The 17,160-nt window shown below is 44.0% G+C and overlaps 2 protein-coding genes across 4 annotated transcripts in view; one reads left to right on the forward strand and one right to left on the reverse strand.

The window, feature by feature from the left end:
- SWT1 (SWT1 RNA endoribonuclease homolog) overlaps nucleotides 1-5,193 on the reverse strand; it is a 61,344-nt gene extending 56,151 nt beyond the window's left edge. For both annotated transcript variants that reach the window (XM_060774505.2, XM_060774504.2), the window contains exons 1-2: nucleotides 5,013-5,193; nucleotides 588-656 (exon numbers count right to left, since the gene is read on the reverse strand). In XM_060774505.2, the coding sequence (XP_060630488.2) occupies nucleotides 588-641 (54 nt within the window). In that variant the 5' untranslated portion in view covers nucleotides 642-656; nucleotides 5,013-5,193. The remainder of the gene's footprint in view (nucleotides 1-587; nucleotides 657-5,012) is intronic.
- Nucleotides 5,179-17,160, forward strand: part of TRMT1L (tRNA methyltransferase 1 like) — a 31,531-nt gene continuing 19,549 nt past the window's right edge. For both annotated transcript variants that reach the window (XM_060774506.2, XM_060774507.2), the window contains exons 1-6: nucleotides 5,179-5,388; nucleotides 12,302-12,454; nucleotides 13,484-13,579; nucleotides 13,761-13,874; nucleotides 14,353-14,417; nucleotides 16,707-16,836. In XM_060774506.2, the coding sequence (XP_060630489.2) occupies nucleotides 5,283-5,388; nucleotides 12,302-12,454; nucleotides 13,484-13,579; nucleotides 13,761-13,874; nucleotides 14,353-14,417; nucleotides 16,707-16,836 (664 nt within the window). In that variant the 5' untranslated portion in view covers nucleotides 5,179-5,282. The remainder of the gene's footprint in view (nucleotides 5,389-12,301; nucleotides 12,455-13,483; nucleotides 13,580-13,760; nucleotides 13,875-14,352; nucleotides 14,418-16,706; nucleotides 16,837-17,160) is intronic.

The raw sequence follows: 17,160 nt of genomic DNA on the forward strand, positions 1-17,160 counted from the left end.
TAGGGAGGACATTAAAGACTGGGCTGAAATTATAAAATATATGGCAGTCGCCACCCAAGCAACTTGTGGCGTTGGGCTGGAAAGAGCACAGAAAGTGGGGTTAAAAATGGTTTGAATATTTAGCAGATTTTATGCTCCAGGATTACATCCTTCAAAGGGGAGCCAAATATACATCAGGCCGAATCAAGAAGAACTGGGATCTGAAGTGGGAAAGATAAGAGTAAAAGTAAAATACAAAGAACACTCTCCATGGTTGATTAATTAAAACAGTGGTTCTCAACCTGTGGCTCCCCAGGTGTTTTGGCCTACAACTCCCAGAAATCACAGCCAAAACATCTGGGGACCCACAGGTTGAGAACTACTGAATTTAAATAATATTCTAACAAATGAAAGTACTGTTCCCAGATAATGGGGGGAGAGGGGGTAGGGAGGGGAGTAATATTGCAGACACATGTGGGAGACAAATGCGGATTTGGCAATGTTAAGAATATTAAGTTAATAATATGCTGTTTGTACTATGAAAGGATTAATGAAGTTGACATTATTCTACTTATGTCTACAAAATAAAAACAAACAAACATTCCTACCTTGTTACCTGAAGGGTTGTCTTTTTTCTCAGATTTCTTGTGTTTTTTTGACATGTTTAAGTTTCAGACCTTGACAAGAAACAAAATATGAGAAATTGATTTCTAATGCATTCATAATAGATTTTTTTTCTTCTGTCCAAGGGAAGGATTATATAAACACCACCTATCTGTATCCAACATGTTCCTCAAATTCATCTCAAACATAGTTCGATTTTTAAAGAGAGTTTGAGGAGGAGAATAAGGAAGAGATAAACTGGTCCCAATCTTCAAGAAGGGAAAAAAGGATGACCCAAACAATTACCATCCGGTGAGCCTCACGTCAATACCAGGCAAGATTCTGGAAAAGATTGTTAAGGAAGTGGTTTGCAAACACTTAGTAACAAATGAGGTCATCGCTAATAGTCAACATGGATTTATCAAAAACAAGTCATGCCAGACTAATCTGATCTCTTTTTTCGATAGAGTTACAAGCTGGATAGACGCGGGGAATGCCATGGATGTAGCGTAGCTGGATTTCAGTAAGGCCTTCGACAAGATTCCCCATGACCTTCTGGCAAACTAACTAGTCCAATGTGGGCTAGGCAAAACTACGGTGAGGTGAATCTGTAATTGTTAAATGGACGAACCCAGAGGGTGCTCACCAATGCTTCCTCTTCATTCTGGAAAGAAGTGACGAGCGGAGTACCGCAGGGTTCCGTCCTGGGCCCGGTCCTGTTCAACATCTTTATTAATGACTTAGATGAAGGGCTAGAAGGCATGATCATCAAGTTTGCAGACGACACCAAATTGGGAGGGATAGCCAATACTACTAGAGGAACGAGAGACCAGATTGCCAATATCCGCTGGATAATGGAGAAAGGCAGGGAGTTTCAGAAAAATATCTATTTCTGCTTCATTGACTATTCTAAAGCCTTTGACTGTGTGGATCATAATAAATTGTGGCAAGTTCTTGGTGGGATGGGCATACCAAGCCACCTTGTCTCTCTCCTGAGGAATCTGTACAAGGACCAAGTAGCAACAGTAAGAACTGACCACGGAACAACTGACTGGTTCAAGATTGGGAAAGGCGTACGGCAAGGCTGCATATTCTCACCCAACCTTTTTAACTTGTATGCAGAACACATCATGCGATGTGCGGGGCTCGATGGATGCAAAGCTGGGGTGAAAATTGCTGGAAGAAACATTAACAACCTCAGATATGCAGATGACACCACTCTGATGGCCAAAAGCGAGGAGCAGCTGAGGAGCCTTCTAATCAAGGTGAAAGAAGAAAGTGCAAAAGCTGGGTTGCAGCTAAACGTCAAAAAAACCAAGATTATGGCAACAAGAATGATTGACAACTGGAAAATAGAGGGAGAAAATGTGGCGGCCGTGACAGACTTTGTATTTCTAGGTGCAAAGATTACTGCAGATGCAGACTGTGGCCAGGAAATCAGAAGACACTTACTTCTTGGGAGGAGAGTAATGTCCAGTCTCGATAAAATAGTGAAGAGTAGAGACATCAGATTGGCAACAAAGATCCGCCTAGTCAAAGCCATGGTATTCCCTGTAGTAACCTACGGATGTGAGAGCTGGACCTTAGGGAAGGCTGAGTGAAGGAAGATAGATGCTTTTGAGCTGTGGTGTTGGAGGAAAGTTCTGAGAGTGCCTTGGACTGCGAGAAGATCCAACCAGCCCATCCTCCAGGAAATAAAGCTCACAGGAGGGAAGGATACTAGAGACAAAGTTGTACTTTGGCCATGTAGAGAAATGTTTATTATAGAGTGTTTATTATACTGTATTTAAACTGTATTTAGGTTCTACATTAGTTGCTATGGCCTAACTGTGAGGGATAGGTTGCCATGGTAACACTGCCTCAGAGGAGGTGGGCGGAGTTTAAGGAATAAAAGGTTTGAAAGCGTCAGTTAATATTTAGTCCGGTGGATGAGACCCGGAGAAGAGCAGAGCCAGTTAAGGGCTCTGGGAAATAGCAGAGTCAAGAAAGGACTCTGGGGAAAGTAGTTTAGTCCGGTGGATGAGACCCGGGGAAGAGGTTCAGAGTGTTGTGAAGCTGTGAGAATTCAGTAGTTCTTAGAATTTGTGAATATTTCTTCAGCAAGAGAGCTGAAGGTGTTACCTTGTTAGATTGCTTAGGTTAAAAGAATCTAACAGAGGGGGTTTTAAGGATTGCCAGTAAGGAAAGACTGGTGATCAGTGGTTTGTTCCGAGTATAGGGCAAACAGTGTGGATATTCACAATAGGGAACTCTGAAGTAGTATAAGCACTTCACTAAGAAGGAGTTTGTAGATTTGTAACATCAGAAGCATGTATCTCAAACCAGCCATTTTGTAACATCAAGCCTTGTGCCAAGTTCAAATTCTCAAAACTGCAACAATTACGTTCTGTTAACAATAAAACTTGTTCTCTTTGTATTTCAAACCTGCCTCCTCCATTGCTTTTATGCTTGGTGCATTCCACACTACCAAAGTCACCTCACAACACAACTAAAGATAAACAGAGACATAAACCAGCGTCTCTAAACATATCGGTGGCAGCTTAATTGATATCTAAAAGAAGGTTCCTCACAGAATATTGGTGGCATTAAAGAAGATTAATACTTCCTCACATAATTTTGGTGGCATCTAGTGGGATTAGCGCTTCTTCACAGGCCATATCATGAGGAGACAGCATAGCCTAGAGAAGACAATTATGCTGGGGAAAGTGGAAGGGCAAAAGGAAGAGGGGCCGACCAAGGGCAAGATGGATGGATGGCATCCTTGAAGTGACTGGACTGACCTTGAAGGAGCTGGGGGTGGTGATGGCCAACAGGGAGCTCTGGCGTGGGCTGGTCCATGAGGTCACGAAGAGTCGGAGATGACTGAACGAATGAACAACAAAGCCAATACTCCAGAGGACAGGAGCAGGATTCAAAACAATCTTGACAGATTAGAGAGATGGGCCAAAACTAACAAAATGAAGTTCAACAGTGACAAATGCAAGATACTCCACTTTGGCAGGAAAAACAAAATGCAAAGATACAGAATGGGGGACGCCTGGCTCGAGAGCAGTACGTGTGAAAAAGATATTGGAGTCCTTATGGACAACAAGTTAAACATGAGCCAACAATGTGATGTGGTGGCAAAAGAAGTCAATGGGATTTTGGCCTGCATCAATAGGAGCATAGTGTCTAGATCCAGGGAAGTCATGCTACCCCTCTATTCTGCCTTGGTTAGACCACACCTGGAATATTGTGTCCAATTCTGGGCACCAGCACCACAATTCAAGGGAGATATTGACAAGCTGGAATGTGTCCAGAGGAGGGCGACTAAAATGATCAAGGGTCTGGAGAACAAGCCCTATGAGGAGCGGCTTAAGGAGCTGGGCATATTTAGCCTGAAGAAGAGAAGGCTGAGAGGAGATATGATAGCCATGTATAAGTATGTGAGAGGAAGTCAAAGGGAGGAGGGAGCAAGCTTGTTTTCTGCTTCCCTGGAGACTAGGACGCGAAACAATGGCTTCAAACTACAAGAAAGGAGATTCCACCTGAACATGACAAAGAAGTGTGAGAGCTGTTCAGCAGTGGAACTCTCTGCCCCGGAGTGTGGTGGAGGCTCCTTCTTTGGAAGCTTTTAAACCAGTCGTTCTCAACCTGTGGGTCCCCAGATGTATTGGCCTACAACTCCCAGAAATCCCAGCCAGTTTACCAGCTGTTAGGATTTCTGGGAGTTGAAGGCCAAAACATCTGGGGACCCACAGCTTGAGAATCACTGTTTTAAACAGAGGCTGGATGGCCATCTGTCAGGGGTGATTTGAATGCAATATTCCTGCTTCTTGGCAGGGGGTTGGACTGGATGGCCCATGAGGTGTCTTCCAACTCTAGGATTCTATGAAGGAAGCCCTGGCCCTGTAGTGCAGCCCCTCAGCAAGAGGGCCGAGGCGAGGCCTGCTCACCACAAGAACAACAAAACATCCGGCTGCCGCCCTGTCAGAGGAGTGGCCTCGCTTCCCTCTCCTTATGCCAAACTCCAGCCTCTACGCCAGTGGTTCTCAACGTGTGGGTCCCCAGATGTTTTGGCCTTCAACTCCCAGAAATCCTAACAGCTGGTAAACTGGCTGGGATTTCTGAGAGTTGTAGGCCAAAACAGCTGGTGACCCACAGGTTGAGAGCCACTGCTCTACGCTAAGCACGGGCAAAGTTGGGCCCTCCCTCCAGGTGTTTTGGACTTCAACTCCCACCATTCCTAACAGCCCTTCCTTTTTCCCTTCAGCCGCTTAAGCGGAAAGGAAAGGAAAGAGCTGAGGCTGTTAGGAATGGTAGAAGTCCAAAACACCTGGAGGGAGGGCCCAAGTTTGTCCATTCCTGGTCTACGCGGACAATTTTACAAAGAGGGGCTTCCGGAAACACGGCAACTTCTGAGTTCCCTTCCCCCGGCCCCTTTCACTGACCTCTTCCCCTCCAAGGAAGCCTCTCCACTTCCCCGACGGATTCTTGCTGTGGCGCGTCTTCCTTTCCTCAAACTCAGCCCGTGCCGCGCGCGCTGCATGCCGGGTGTTGTGGTTCCTCTTCCTCTCGCGTTTGGCACCCTCTGCCGGCGCTCGGGCCGCTGTGCATCTTGGGTAGCGTAGTCCGCCGCCGCTGAGGGGTTTGCCAACGACGCTGTCCGCCGAGCGTCCCGAGAGGCGCGCCGCGGGGGCCTCAGCCGTTCGGCGGGGAAAATGGCGGACGGAGAGGCGTCGGGGCTGCTGCTCCTGGGGCTCCCCCCGCGGCCTCCCCCCGAAGGCGGAGAGGAGGAGGAGGAGGAGGAGGAAACTGAGCAGCCCAGTAAGGAAGGAAAGGGGGAAGGAGTCGCGTTTGTGGTCCTTCCCCGGGGGTGGGGGAGGGGGTTTGAGTGCGTGCAGGCGTCAGGTGCGTTGTTTCCCCGCAACTTCAGGCCCAGCGTTATGGGTCCTCCTCAGGTAGTACTGGGGGCGGGGGGGGGGAGTTGTCGTTATAGGGATGTATAGTTCACGTACAATCAAAGAGCCAGGCATGTAGCCGGGGGGGGGGGGGGGACCTCGGGGGGCTTCAGCCCCCCCCCCCCGAAATTCTGATGGTGGTTTGCGAAAAGGCCTTACTGGTGCATTATTTAAACTGTTATGTTTATTCATATCATGATCTGATCACCATACTCAATATATCCCATATGCATGGGGCTATCGGGGTAATGATACAAAAGGTTTGCTAGGCTAGACCCTCTTTCACTCAGACTCAGCCCCCCCGAACCCCCCCCCGAAAAAAATTCAGCCCCCTCCCCCCCCCCCCCCCTGAAACGAAATCCTGGCTAGGGGCCTGCAAAGAGCATTCTGAACTCCACCAATGATGGAATTGAACCAAATATGGCACACACAACTCCCACAACGAACAGAAAATATATATCAGTGATTGGTTTTTTTTGGGGGGGGATACTGTGTGCTTACTGTTGAAAATTACCTAGGGCCACTTCTGGGGTAGGGCTCCAAACCTCTCAAGTCTTGGACCAGTGCCTGGCAGCTGTGATGGGCTGGGTGGAGGCTAACAAACTGAAACTCAGGTTTGTTGTCCATTCGTTCAGTCGTTTCCGATTCTTCATGACTTCATGGACCAGTCCACGTCAGAGCTCCCTGTCGGTCGTCACTACCCCCAGCTCCTTCAAGGTCAAGCCAATCACTTCAAGGATCCCATCCATCCATCTTGCCCTTTGTTGGCCCCTCTTCCTTTTTCATCATTATCATCTTCACTATCATATTTAATTACTTATTAATTGCCCTCCATCCGAGAATGCTCTAGGCGATTTACAGCTAAATTGTAAAAGATAAAATACATACATACAGAAATTAAAAATTAACAGAGATTGAATGCTCTAGTAAAAAGCCAGGTCTTAAGTGCGAGAGTAAAAGGCCCTAAGTCACGCATGGCTCTTATATAGGGCGGCAAGGAATTCTATAAGGCAGGGGAAGAAATGGAAAAAGCCCTACGTCTGGTACTTTCCAAGTGCACTTCTCAAGGACCCGGTATATAGAGTAAGTCGCGTTGGGCTGGTCGTTGCGACCTCCGATGATGGGAGAAGGAGAGGCGGTCCCTAAGGTACGATGGACCCTGGTCGTAAAGAATTTTAAAGGTCAGAACTAGCATCTTATACAGGCCACGGTACTCAGTTGGAAGCCAATGTAAATGTTGCAGCACTGGTGATATATGGCATTTCATGGGCGCTCTTGTGAGTAACCTGGCTGCCGCATTCGGAACAATACGGAGCTTTTGGGTCATAGACATCGGAAGGCCCACATACAGGGCGTTGCAATAATCCAGCCTAGATGTGACCGTGGCATGGATGACAGTTGCCAGAGCCTCGTCAGATAGGTAGGGTGCCAGTTGCCTCGCTTGTCGTAGATGGAAAAAGGCCTGTTTGCTGGCAGCAGCAACCTGAGCTTCCATTGTCAGCTGCGAATCCAGGACGACACCTAAGCTCTTAACAGTGGACGATGGAGATAGAGCGGCACCATCGAAGGTGGGTAACTGATGAGTCAGACCTGCCGGGTGGCTGTGCCAGAGAATCTCAGTCTTCGCCGGGTTCACCTTCAGTCTGCTAGCACGTAGCCAGTTCGACAGAGCTTCCAGACATAGGGTGAAATTGTCTGGAATTGACGTTGCTCCAGGCGCAGAACGAGTTGGGTATCGTCCGCATATTGATAGCAGTTCAGGCCGAAACTCCGAGCCAAACTAGCAAGGGGTCTAACGTAGATGTTGAAGAGAAGAGGAGCGAGAATTGCACCTTGAGGGACCCCACATAGGAGGAGGGATCTATGGAGACTTGATCCATGTACCTTCCATTTTCCTTCCATTTTCCCCAGCATCATTGTCTCCTCTAAGATTTCCTTTCTTCTCATGATGTGACCAAAGTACTTCATTTTTGTCTCTACTATCCTTCCCTCCAATGAGCAGTCGGGCTTTATTTCTTGAAGTATGGACTGGTTGGATTCTCTCGCTGACCAAGGCATTCTCAGAACTTTCCTCCAACACCACAGTTCAAAAGCATCTATCTTCATTTGCTCAGCCTTCCCTATGGTCCAGCTCTCACATCTGTAGGTTACTATGGGAAATATAATTGCTTTGACTATGTGGATCTTTGTTGCCAGTGTGATGTCTCTACTCTTCACTATTTTATCAAGATTGGTCATTGCTCTCCTCCAAAGAAGTAAGCATCTCCTGATTTCCTGGCTGCAGTCTGCATCTTGAAATACCTTGAAATACAAAGTCTGTTACTGCCTCCACATTTTCTCCCTCTATTTCATTCTTGTTGCCATAATCTTGTTTTTTTATTTTATTTATTTACTTATTTATTTACTGTGCTTATAGACCGCTGTTCTCAGCCCAGGGGCGACTCACAGCGGTGTACAACATGTAAAAATAAGGTGCAATTTACAAGACATAATCTAACAACAACTAGCAATATCAAAAGCATCACCATCAATAACATCCACAATCTCAATATCAATAATACAGTTACAACAAAGTCATTCGAGTTGTCTCATCGTTGAACCACAATCCAATATCGTTTTCCGTTGTTCCGTTCCTATCGTCATTACCAGTTATTGCACTACTTGTTCGAACGCCTTCTCGAACAGCCACGTCTTTAGTCTCTTGCGGAATGTCATAAGGGAGGGCGCCAGTCTGATGTCTGCGGGAAGGGTGTTCCACAGCCGAGGAGCCACCACCGGGTTATGTTTAACTGCAACCCAGTTTTTAAAGTTATGTTTAACTGCAACCCAGCTTTTGGTAATAGTATGAAAACTGGGTCTGGAAGCTCTGAGTGTTACACTGTTTCCGCTTCGCTCCTTCAGGTAAAACCCTAACCCTTACCCTAAACCTTACCCAAACCCTAAGCCTAAGCCTTAAACCTGATTCTAACCTTAATCCTAACCCAAACCCTAAACCTTACCCTAACCCATCCTAACCCTTACCTTAAACCTTATCCTAACCCTCCCCTCCTAGAATCATAGAATCATAGAATCAAAGAGTTGGAAGAGACCTCATGGGCCATCCAGTCCAACCCCCTGCCAAGAAGCAGGAATATTGCATTCAAATCACCCCTGACAAATGGCCATCCAGCCTCTGTTTAAAAGCTTCCAAAGAAGGAGCCTCCACCACACTCCGGGGCAGAGAGTTCCACTGCTGAACGGCTCTCACAGTCAGGAAGTTCTTCCTAATGTTCAGATGGAATCTCCTCTCTTGTAGTTTGAAGCCATTGTTCCGCGTCCTAGTCTCCAAGGAAGCAGAAAACAAGCTTGCTCCCTCCTCCCTGTGGCTTCCTCTCACATATTTATACATGGCTATCATATCTCCTCTCAGCCTTCTCTTCTTCAGGCTAAACATGCCCAGTTCCCTAAGCCGCTCCTCATAGGGCTTGTTCTCCAGACCCTTGATCATTTTAGTCGCCCTCCTCTGGACACATTCCAGCTTGTCAATATCTCTCTTGAATTGTGGCGCCCAGAATTGGACACAATATTCCAGGTGTGGTCTAACCAAAGCAGAATAGAGGGGTAGCATTACTTCCTTAGATCTAGACACTATGCTCCTATTGATGCAGGCCAAAATCCCATTGGCTTTTTTTGCCGCCACGTCACATTGTTGGCTCATGTTTAACTTGTTGTCCACGAGGACTCCAAGATCTTTTTCACACGTACTGCTCTCGAGCCAGGCGTCACCCATTCTGTATCTTTGCATTTCGTTTTTTCTGCCAAAGTGGAGTATCTTGCATTTGTCGCTGTTGAACTTCATTTTGTTAGTTTTGGCCCATCTCTCTAATCTGTCAAGATCGTTTTGAATTCTGCTCCTGTCCTCTGGACTATTGGCTATCCCTCCCAATTTGGTGTCATCTGCAAACTTGATGATCATGCCTTCTAGCCCTTCATCTAAGTCATTAATAAAGATGTTGAACAGGACCGGGCCCAGGACGGAACCCTGCGGCACTCCACTTGTCACTTCTTTCCAAGATGAAGAGGAAGCATTAGTGAGCACTCTCTGTGTTCGTCCACTTAACCAATTACAGATCCACCTCACCGTAGTTTTGCCTAGCCCACATTGGACTAGTTTCCTTGCCAGAAGGTCATGGGGGACCTTGTCGAAGGCCTTACTGAAATCCAGGTACGCTACATCCACGGCATTCCCTGCATCTACCCAGCTTGTAGCTCTATCGAAGAAAGAGATCAGATTAGTCTGACATGACTTGTTTTTGATAAATCCATGTTGACTATTAGCGATGACTGCATTTGTTTCTAAGTGTTTGCAGACCACTTCCTTAACAATCTTTTCCAGAATCTTGCCCGGTATCGACGTGAGGCTGACCGGACGGTAGTTGTTTGGGTCGTCCTTTTTTCCCTTCTTGAAGATTGGGACCACATTGGCCCTCCTCCAATCTGCTGGAACTTCTCCCGTTCTCCAAGAACTCTCAAAGATGGTTGCCTCCTCTCTATCATTCTACCAAATATAACTACGAAGTACAGGGTGAGGCAGCATAATTTCCTTTTTTCAAAACTTAATAAAACCCATTGTATGAATCAGAATTTTTTTATAATGTAGGCACATACCTAAAGTTTTGTTTTTCGTCGTTTTGAAAATCAAATTAGGTAGGTGACGTCTCCCATTCTCTATACACTGTTTCTGGCGTTTTTCATGACTCTTGCCAGCATAGCAGGCATTATGTTGGCAATTTCTTCCTGGATGTTGGTCTTCAAATCTTGTAGGGTCCTTGGACAGTTCACATAAACACGGGATTTCAAAAAAACCCATAGAAAAAAATCACAAGGGGCCAAATCTGGAGAGCGGGCCGGCCACTCCAAATCCGCTCGAAAAGTAGGCCTCAACGGCAAAAGCACGCTCCTCACTGTTCCAACGCATGATGGCGACTGAACTGTGTCAGTACAAAACTTTATACTCCCTCCTCTCGAACGAGACCACTAGTGCTCCGCTACGTCTTCAAACGACTGAATGGTGAATGGTGCGCATTTTTAAAAAGGAAGTTATGCTGCCTCACCCTGTATATTCCCACCCTCTGTTTGCTGCTTTCCCCTTCCATTTTTCACACCCACCGTTGCGGAATGTGCATAAGGCTCGGAGCTTCCAGACCCAGCTATCACACTATCACCAAAACTCAATCCTGACAAGACAGAGGTCATCCTGGTCAGTTGTGGGCTAATCTGGGTATCGCATGGCTACTTTTGCTCGGCGGGATTACTCTCCCCCTAAATCAATAGGGAAAGTGACGGCACTCCATGCAGTCATGCTGGCCACATGACCTTGGAGGTGTTTATGGACAACGCCGGCTCATCGGCTTAGAAATGGAGATGAGCACCACACCCCAGAGTCAGACACGACTGGACTTAATGTCAGGGGAAAACCTTTACCTAAGGATACAGGTAGGCAGTCTGGATTCCTCCTGGACTCAGCGCTGACTCTTGAAGCTCAGGTATTGGCAGTGGCTGGGAGGGCCTTCACACAGTTAAAGCTTGTGCGCCAGCTCTGACCATACTTCGAGAGGCTGGACTTGGCTACGGTGGTCCATGCCTTAGTTACATCAAGATTGGATTACTGTAATGCACTCTATTTGGGGCTGCCCTTGAAGACAGCTCGGAAACGGCAATTGGTGCAAAGACCAGTAGCTAGGTTACTAACTGTAGCCAGCCATAGGAAGCACATTATGCTCCTACTAAAGCAGCTCCATTGGCTGCAGATAAGTTTCTGGTCCCAATTCAAAGTGCAAGTTATCACCTATAAAGCTATATCTAAGAAATGGAGATGAGCACTAACCCCCAGAGTTGGACACGACTGGACTTATGTCAGGGGAAAACCTTTACCTTTACCTAAGGACACTGGACTCAGCGATGACTCTTGAAGCTTAGATGTCAGCGGAAGGGCTGGAAGGGCTTTCACACAAAGTTTGTGCATCAACTGCAACCGTACCTCAAAAAGCCTGCTCTGGCCACTATGGTCCACACCTTACTTACGTCTTTGATGGAGTATTGCAACGCACTCTACGTGGGGCTGCCTATGAAGACGGTTCGGAAACTGCAATTAGTGCAAAGAGCAACAGCCAGGTTTCTCACAGGAGCTGACTACAGGGAGCATACCACTCCCTTGTTAAAACAGCTCCACTGGCTGCTGTGTGTTTTCAGGCCCAATTCAAAGTGCAGGTTATCACCTATAAAGCTCTCTATGCTTTGGGTCCAGCCTAGTACTTAAAAAGTATTAAAGAATCAATCTAAATAAAACATTTATTTACAACAATTAAAAAGCATAGGACAAAAAAACTGTCGCATCCTTCTATCCAGTCAATTAAAGGCGAAAACCCTATTTGAATAGAAAGTTTTTTGCACACTGGCAAAAAGAGCAGAGAGGGAGCTAAAGGAGCCTGAATGCTCCTTCTGTGGCTGCTTCAAGACTAAGAAAGCGACGTTTTGCTAGTGGACACCACTGCTCCATGCTATGGAATCCAGAGAGTTGTAGTTTTACAAGGTCTTTAGCCTTCTCTGGCAAATTGAGCCATGGCAATCAAGGTGCTATCGAACCACATTATTACTACAGTGTAGAATCCTAAGTGAGAATCGGGCTGGATCTTGATCTTTTTTTGCATTTTTGTGGTAGTGATATTAATGCATTTTAATCTGTTGCAAATAAAGTTATTTAACATGTATAGTGACCATATTTCCCCATCTTTTTGTAGATGGCACTGATGACTCTGGGAAAACTGAGAGCCACAAACCAGACGTGGAAATAATTGATGATGAAGTGAAAATCGAAATGGAGGAAGCAGAGCAAGAGTCTATAAAGGAACCTAACACTAATCTATTGGATCCATTATCCAACCCTCTAAGAGGTTTTTTGTCCCAATATATACAGTCTGTAGATGATGTTTGCATGATTTCTAATACCTGTCTCCTGATTCTAAGCATGTGAATATTACTACAGCAGACTGCCCCAATGTCTATTTTAAGGCTTAGCATCAAAAGAAATACTGTGAACATATAAGTCAAAATTTCACCAGTGCAAAGGATGAGTGTAAGCTGAAGCACGCATAGTAGTCCCAAAGTGCTTGCCTCTTAAAAATACTTAGTTTACAAAAATACTTAGTTTACATTGTTACTGGTTTATGCAAACCCATGTTGTTTATGCCCATTTTACAAATTCTTTCTTTTAACAGTATTTAAAATATTTGGGACAATGGCAAGAATGTCTGATGCACTCTGATCTCATTGTGCATTTGTCAGCTGTGCTACATATTGATATGATAACCGCCTTCTACCGGATACAGATGTTTTAAAAGTGTCCACTTCTAATTCCCACATGCTTAGGCCCTCTATGAAGATGTAACTACCATACAAGAGTCTGGTCATGACTTTTATATCATTTAAAATGTTTTTATACCATATTTACCCAAGTCTAAAGCTTACCTTTTTTGGCTAAGGTACATTGCTAAAGTTGAGGCACTAATTAGATTTGATGATGCATTATGCTCAAGTAAACACAGTAGTTTAATGTTTTGTTTTTTAGAAAGATCCAGCAATACAAGGGAAAATAGGGATATTTGACAGTTGTTCTGGTGAATAGGGATATTTGACAGTTGTGCTGGTGAATAATTGATTTAGTGTTGCTCATCAGAAAACCTCCAAGCTGCCACAGAGTTCTTTAAGACAGAGATGGGGATCAGGTGGCCCCGCATCTTACTTCAGCTCCATAGGAAGCATAGTTGGTAGTGACAAATGCAAGGAGTTGTTATCCATCAACATCTAGAAATCCTCATTCACCCCATTACTTTAAAGGAATAACATACAGTCCCAATTTACTGAACATTTCTAGACAATATAAAAATAGTAACTGAAAAAATAATTGATTTGTTTTCTTCTAGAGAAACATATTTCAATTCAAAGGACGCTTGCTGATTTAGAGAAGCTGGCTGACCTGAAGGAAGGTTGCTTAACCACATCTGCTTCTGAGAATGCAGGTATTTGAATTCGCTCCAGGTGTGATTAACATAAGGCTGAAAAGAAAATGCTTCTGGTATTAAAGGATATTTCCCTATCAATTACAGAAATGAGCACTCTTTTAAACTATTTCCCATACGAATTCATAGTAAGAGGCAAATTATTGCATCTCTCCTTGTTTTGATCTTTTAATTTTACTAGGTGACAAGAAGTTATGCCCACTGTGCCCTGAAGAAAGGTTCAAGGCTTGTTCTGGTCATAAGCTCTATCGGCACATTCAGAATCTCCACTGGAAAGTATCGGTTGAATTTGAAGGTAAAGACAGATGCAACTCCATTATTTATGCAAAGACAACTGACTTTTTATGGCATCTCTTGGTTCTTTATTTAGATTTTGTCCAGGACAAAAACCATGTTTTTATTTTAAATATTTTATAAAAAGATAAAACTGGTTCTTGTTCAAGCATTTGGTTATATAGCTGTGTAAATCTTAAAATGAAGTTACATTCTTCATAAAATTTCCTCTTTTTGCCATCTGTTATGTGGGACTTACTATCTTTTCGTAGAGCTTGTAAAACTTACTTATTTAGGCTGGCATTTGAATCTTGCTGATCGGAATTTTTATTTTATTTTAAAATTTTAAATGTATCGCATATGTATATTGCAAACTGCTCTGAGCCTTCGGGGAATGGCGGTATATAAAATTGATTGATTAATAAATAAATAAATAAATAAAACCGATATGTAACAAAAAATATGTATAAGAGATGACCAATGTCCTTTCTGATTTCCAGGTTACAGAATGTGCATATGTCACTTACCTTGCCACCCTGTGAAACCAAATGTCTCTGCAGATCTGGTAATAGATGTTCAGCCATATATATTCCTTCTCAAAAATAAGACTAGTTATTTACTGTTTTATGTATTTCACGGCTGGAATCACTGGGTTGTTGCATGGTTTCCAGGCTGTATAAGCCCTGTTCTAGCAGCATTTTCTCCTGACATTTTGCCTGCAACTGTGGCTGGCTATCATCTTGAGAGGATCTGATGATGGTAAAGCAAGTGGAATATCTATCTATCTATCTATCTATCTATGGAATGTCCTGGGTGGGAGAAATAACCAATGTCTATTAACCAAGTGCGAAGGGTGCAGTTAGCAAGCCTGATTTGCAAGTGTTTGAGTGGGATTCATCAATTAGCATGTGTGTAACTGAGAAGATTGCATAGTCAATAGTGAGTGAATCTGCCTAGAAGTAGCCAGATCTTTGTTCCCCTGGAGTATTTATTGCCTAGAGAAGTGGTTCTCAACCTGTGGGTCCCCAGATGTTTTGACCTTCAACTCCCAGAAATCCTAACAGCTTGTAAACTGGCTGGGACTTCTGGGAGGAGCCAAATCACCTAGGGACTGATAGGTTGAGAACCACTGGCCTAGAGGGATCCCTGTTTCTGAATGGTGTTCATTAGTTATTGTCTTGATTCTTGTGTTTCTCAATACTAATTTGATTCATTTTCATGGTTTCTTCCTTTCTGATGAAATTGTCCATGTGCTTGTGGATTTCAATGGCTTCTCTGTGTAATCTGACAAAGTGGTTGTCCGAGTGGTCCAGAATTTCTGTGCTTTCAAATAATATTCTGTGCCCACGTTTGTTTATCATGTGTTCTGCTGTTACTGACTTCTCTGGCTGAAACATATATTCTGGTGTATAAGACTACTTTTTAACCCAAGAAAATCTTCTGAAAAGTCAGGGGTCATCTTATACGCGGGGTCGTCTTATACACAGGAGTAGCCTTATACGCAGGAGTAGTCTTATACACGGGAGTCGTCTTATAGAGCAGGTGCTGAAACTTCCAATTGAATTGGAGAATCTGTGGTTGCTGCATATGGTGGGGGGAGCTCAAAAGTGGCAATGACCACGTCCCTGCCGTATGCAGCGACTGTATGAAAGCAATAAGGACGATTCTGTACAAGTACAGTAGAAGAAAATCCATTCATCAGGATTCGTGGACTTAATGTGCTCCCGATGGTGAGGTGAAAGGGCACCTCACCAGGAAGGTATAAGTGAAGGGCGGAGCAAGCTGCAGGCTTCCGGGGCGCCCGGGGTATAGAAAAAAGAGATGGAGTGGATCTGGGCCCAAACAATGACATCTCTTTTACCTGTCTGGCCCGCCCTTGTATCCTATTACCGTACCTCCTCCTCTGCCTCTCAGATTTCGCTCCTGAAGACTGCAGTGAAGTGGTGCAGGTGTGCATGTGTGAGATCTGAGAGGCAGAGAAGGAGGTACAGTAACAGGAAAATTACCATATTGAAATGACTGTATTAACTGTTTTAATAGACTTCCATATGACCCATATGACTCTAATTAACTACTGTACTCCTCTTTTGATGAAGAGACCACCTTCCTCACAGCATAGCAACCACCACTTACCTCTCCCAGCCTACCTTCAAATAGTTAATAAGTTTACAGACATGCATCCTGGTCACATCAAAATATTCCGTGAGAAGTTTGTGTACAGAAAGAGAATAGAGTGCTCAAACCATTTTGGACTTCAAATGTTACAGCTAATATGCTGAATTGCACACAGAAAGAAATCAAGAGCCTATGCAGTTCTTACAGTAAATTTGCAACTTATTTTCACTTTATGCCTTTAAAAATAGGAAATTATATTCTAAACTGATAATAGACAGAGGTCCATGAAGAATACATTATGGCAGTTCAATCACATTTTAACTGATGAGCCTGTAGTTTGGAATCCCCTGGTTTAACTTGATGTTTTCTGTGTCTTTGAAGGCCAATAATATAAACATATTCACTGATAGTATGATCAATAAATGCATAACTCCCATTTATCTGTATGATTAATTCAAGAACTATTATTGGCATTAGCAAATGTAGACTGAGGGATTTCCTTTCTTTTCTTTCAGTCAGATTTGAATACCCCTCCCCCCCCCCAAAGAAACTAGATCTTGCTCTTTCCTGCTTCTTTTTTTTATGCCTGAGGAGTGTTATTACCAGAAACTTTTCCCATTTTCAACCCCCCTTTTTTTTAACTCCAGGACTGTTCGCTGCAGTGCCTTAGTTGCCTTTTATGTTAAAATACTACTTTAACAAGATATACTAATATATCTGTATGCAATATGTGTTGTAGATATCGGCAAAGATGGGATCCCATTATCACTGTCTAATTTGTTCAGCAACAATTACCCGAAGGACTGATATGACAGGACACGTTAAACGCCATGTCAATAAAGGAGAAACTGAATCAAGGTTTATGTCAGGTAAATATTGAAATTATGTTAGGTAAATATTGTGGAATGTTGTTGTTTCCACACTAAGTTTTTTTTTTGTTTGGTTCTTGAACATCTAGCTATCCATTTATTTTATATCCCACCTTTCTCCCAGCACAGGATTTCGTGGATTTTAAAATGTATATTTTGCCTTTCTCCTTGTAGGGGATCCAAAGTGGGCTTACAAGCATTTAAAAAACAGTGTGCCGTAGTATATAGCAATTATTTATATGCAGGTGAAATTACACAATGAAATTAGGATTACAATAATTTGAATAGAACTATGTATGTATTTATATGCCGAGTTGCTATGAC

The sequence above is a fragment of the Anolis sagrei genome, chromosome 4 (genome assembly GCF_037176765.1).
Source record: "Anolis sagrei isolate rAnoSag1 chromosome 4, rAnoSag1.mat, whole genome shotgun sequence".
NCBI classification, from domain to species: domain Eukaryota; kingdom Metazoa; phylum Chordata; class Lepidosauria; order Squamata; family Dactyloidae; genus Anolis; species Anolis sagrei.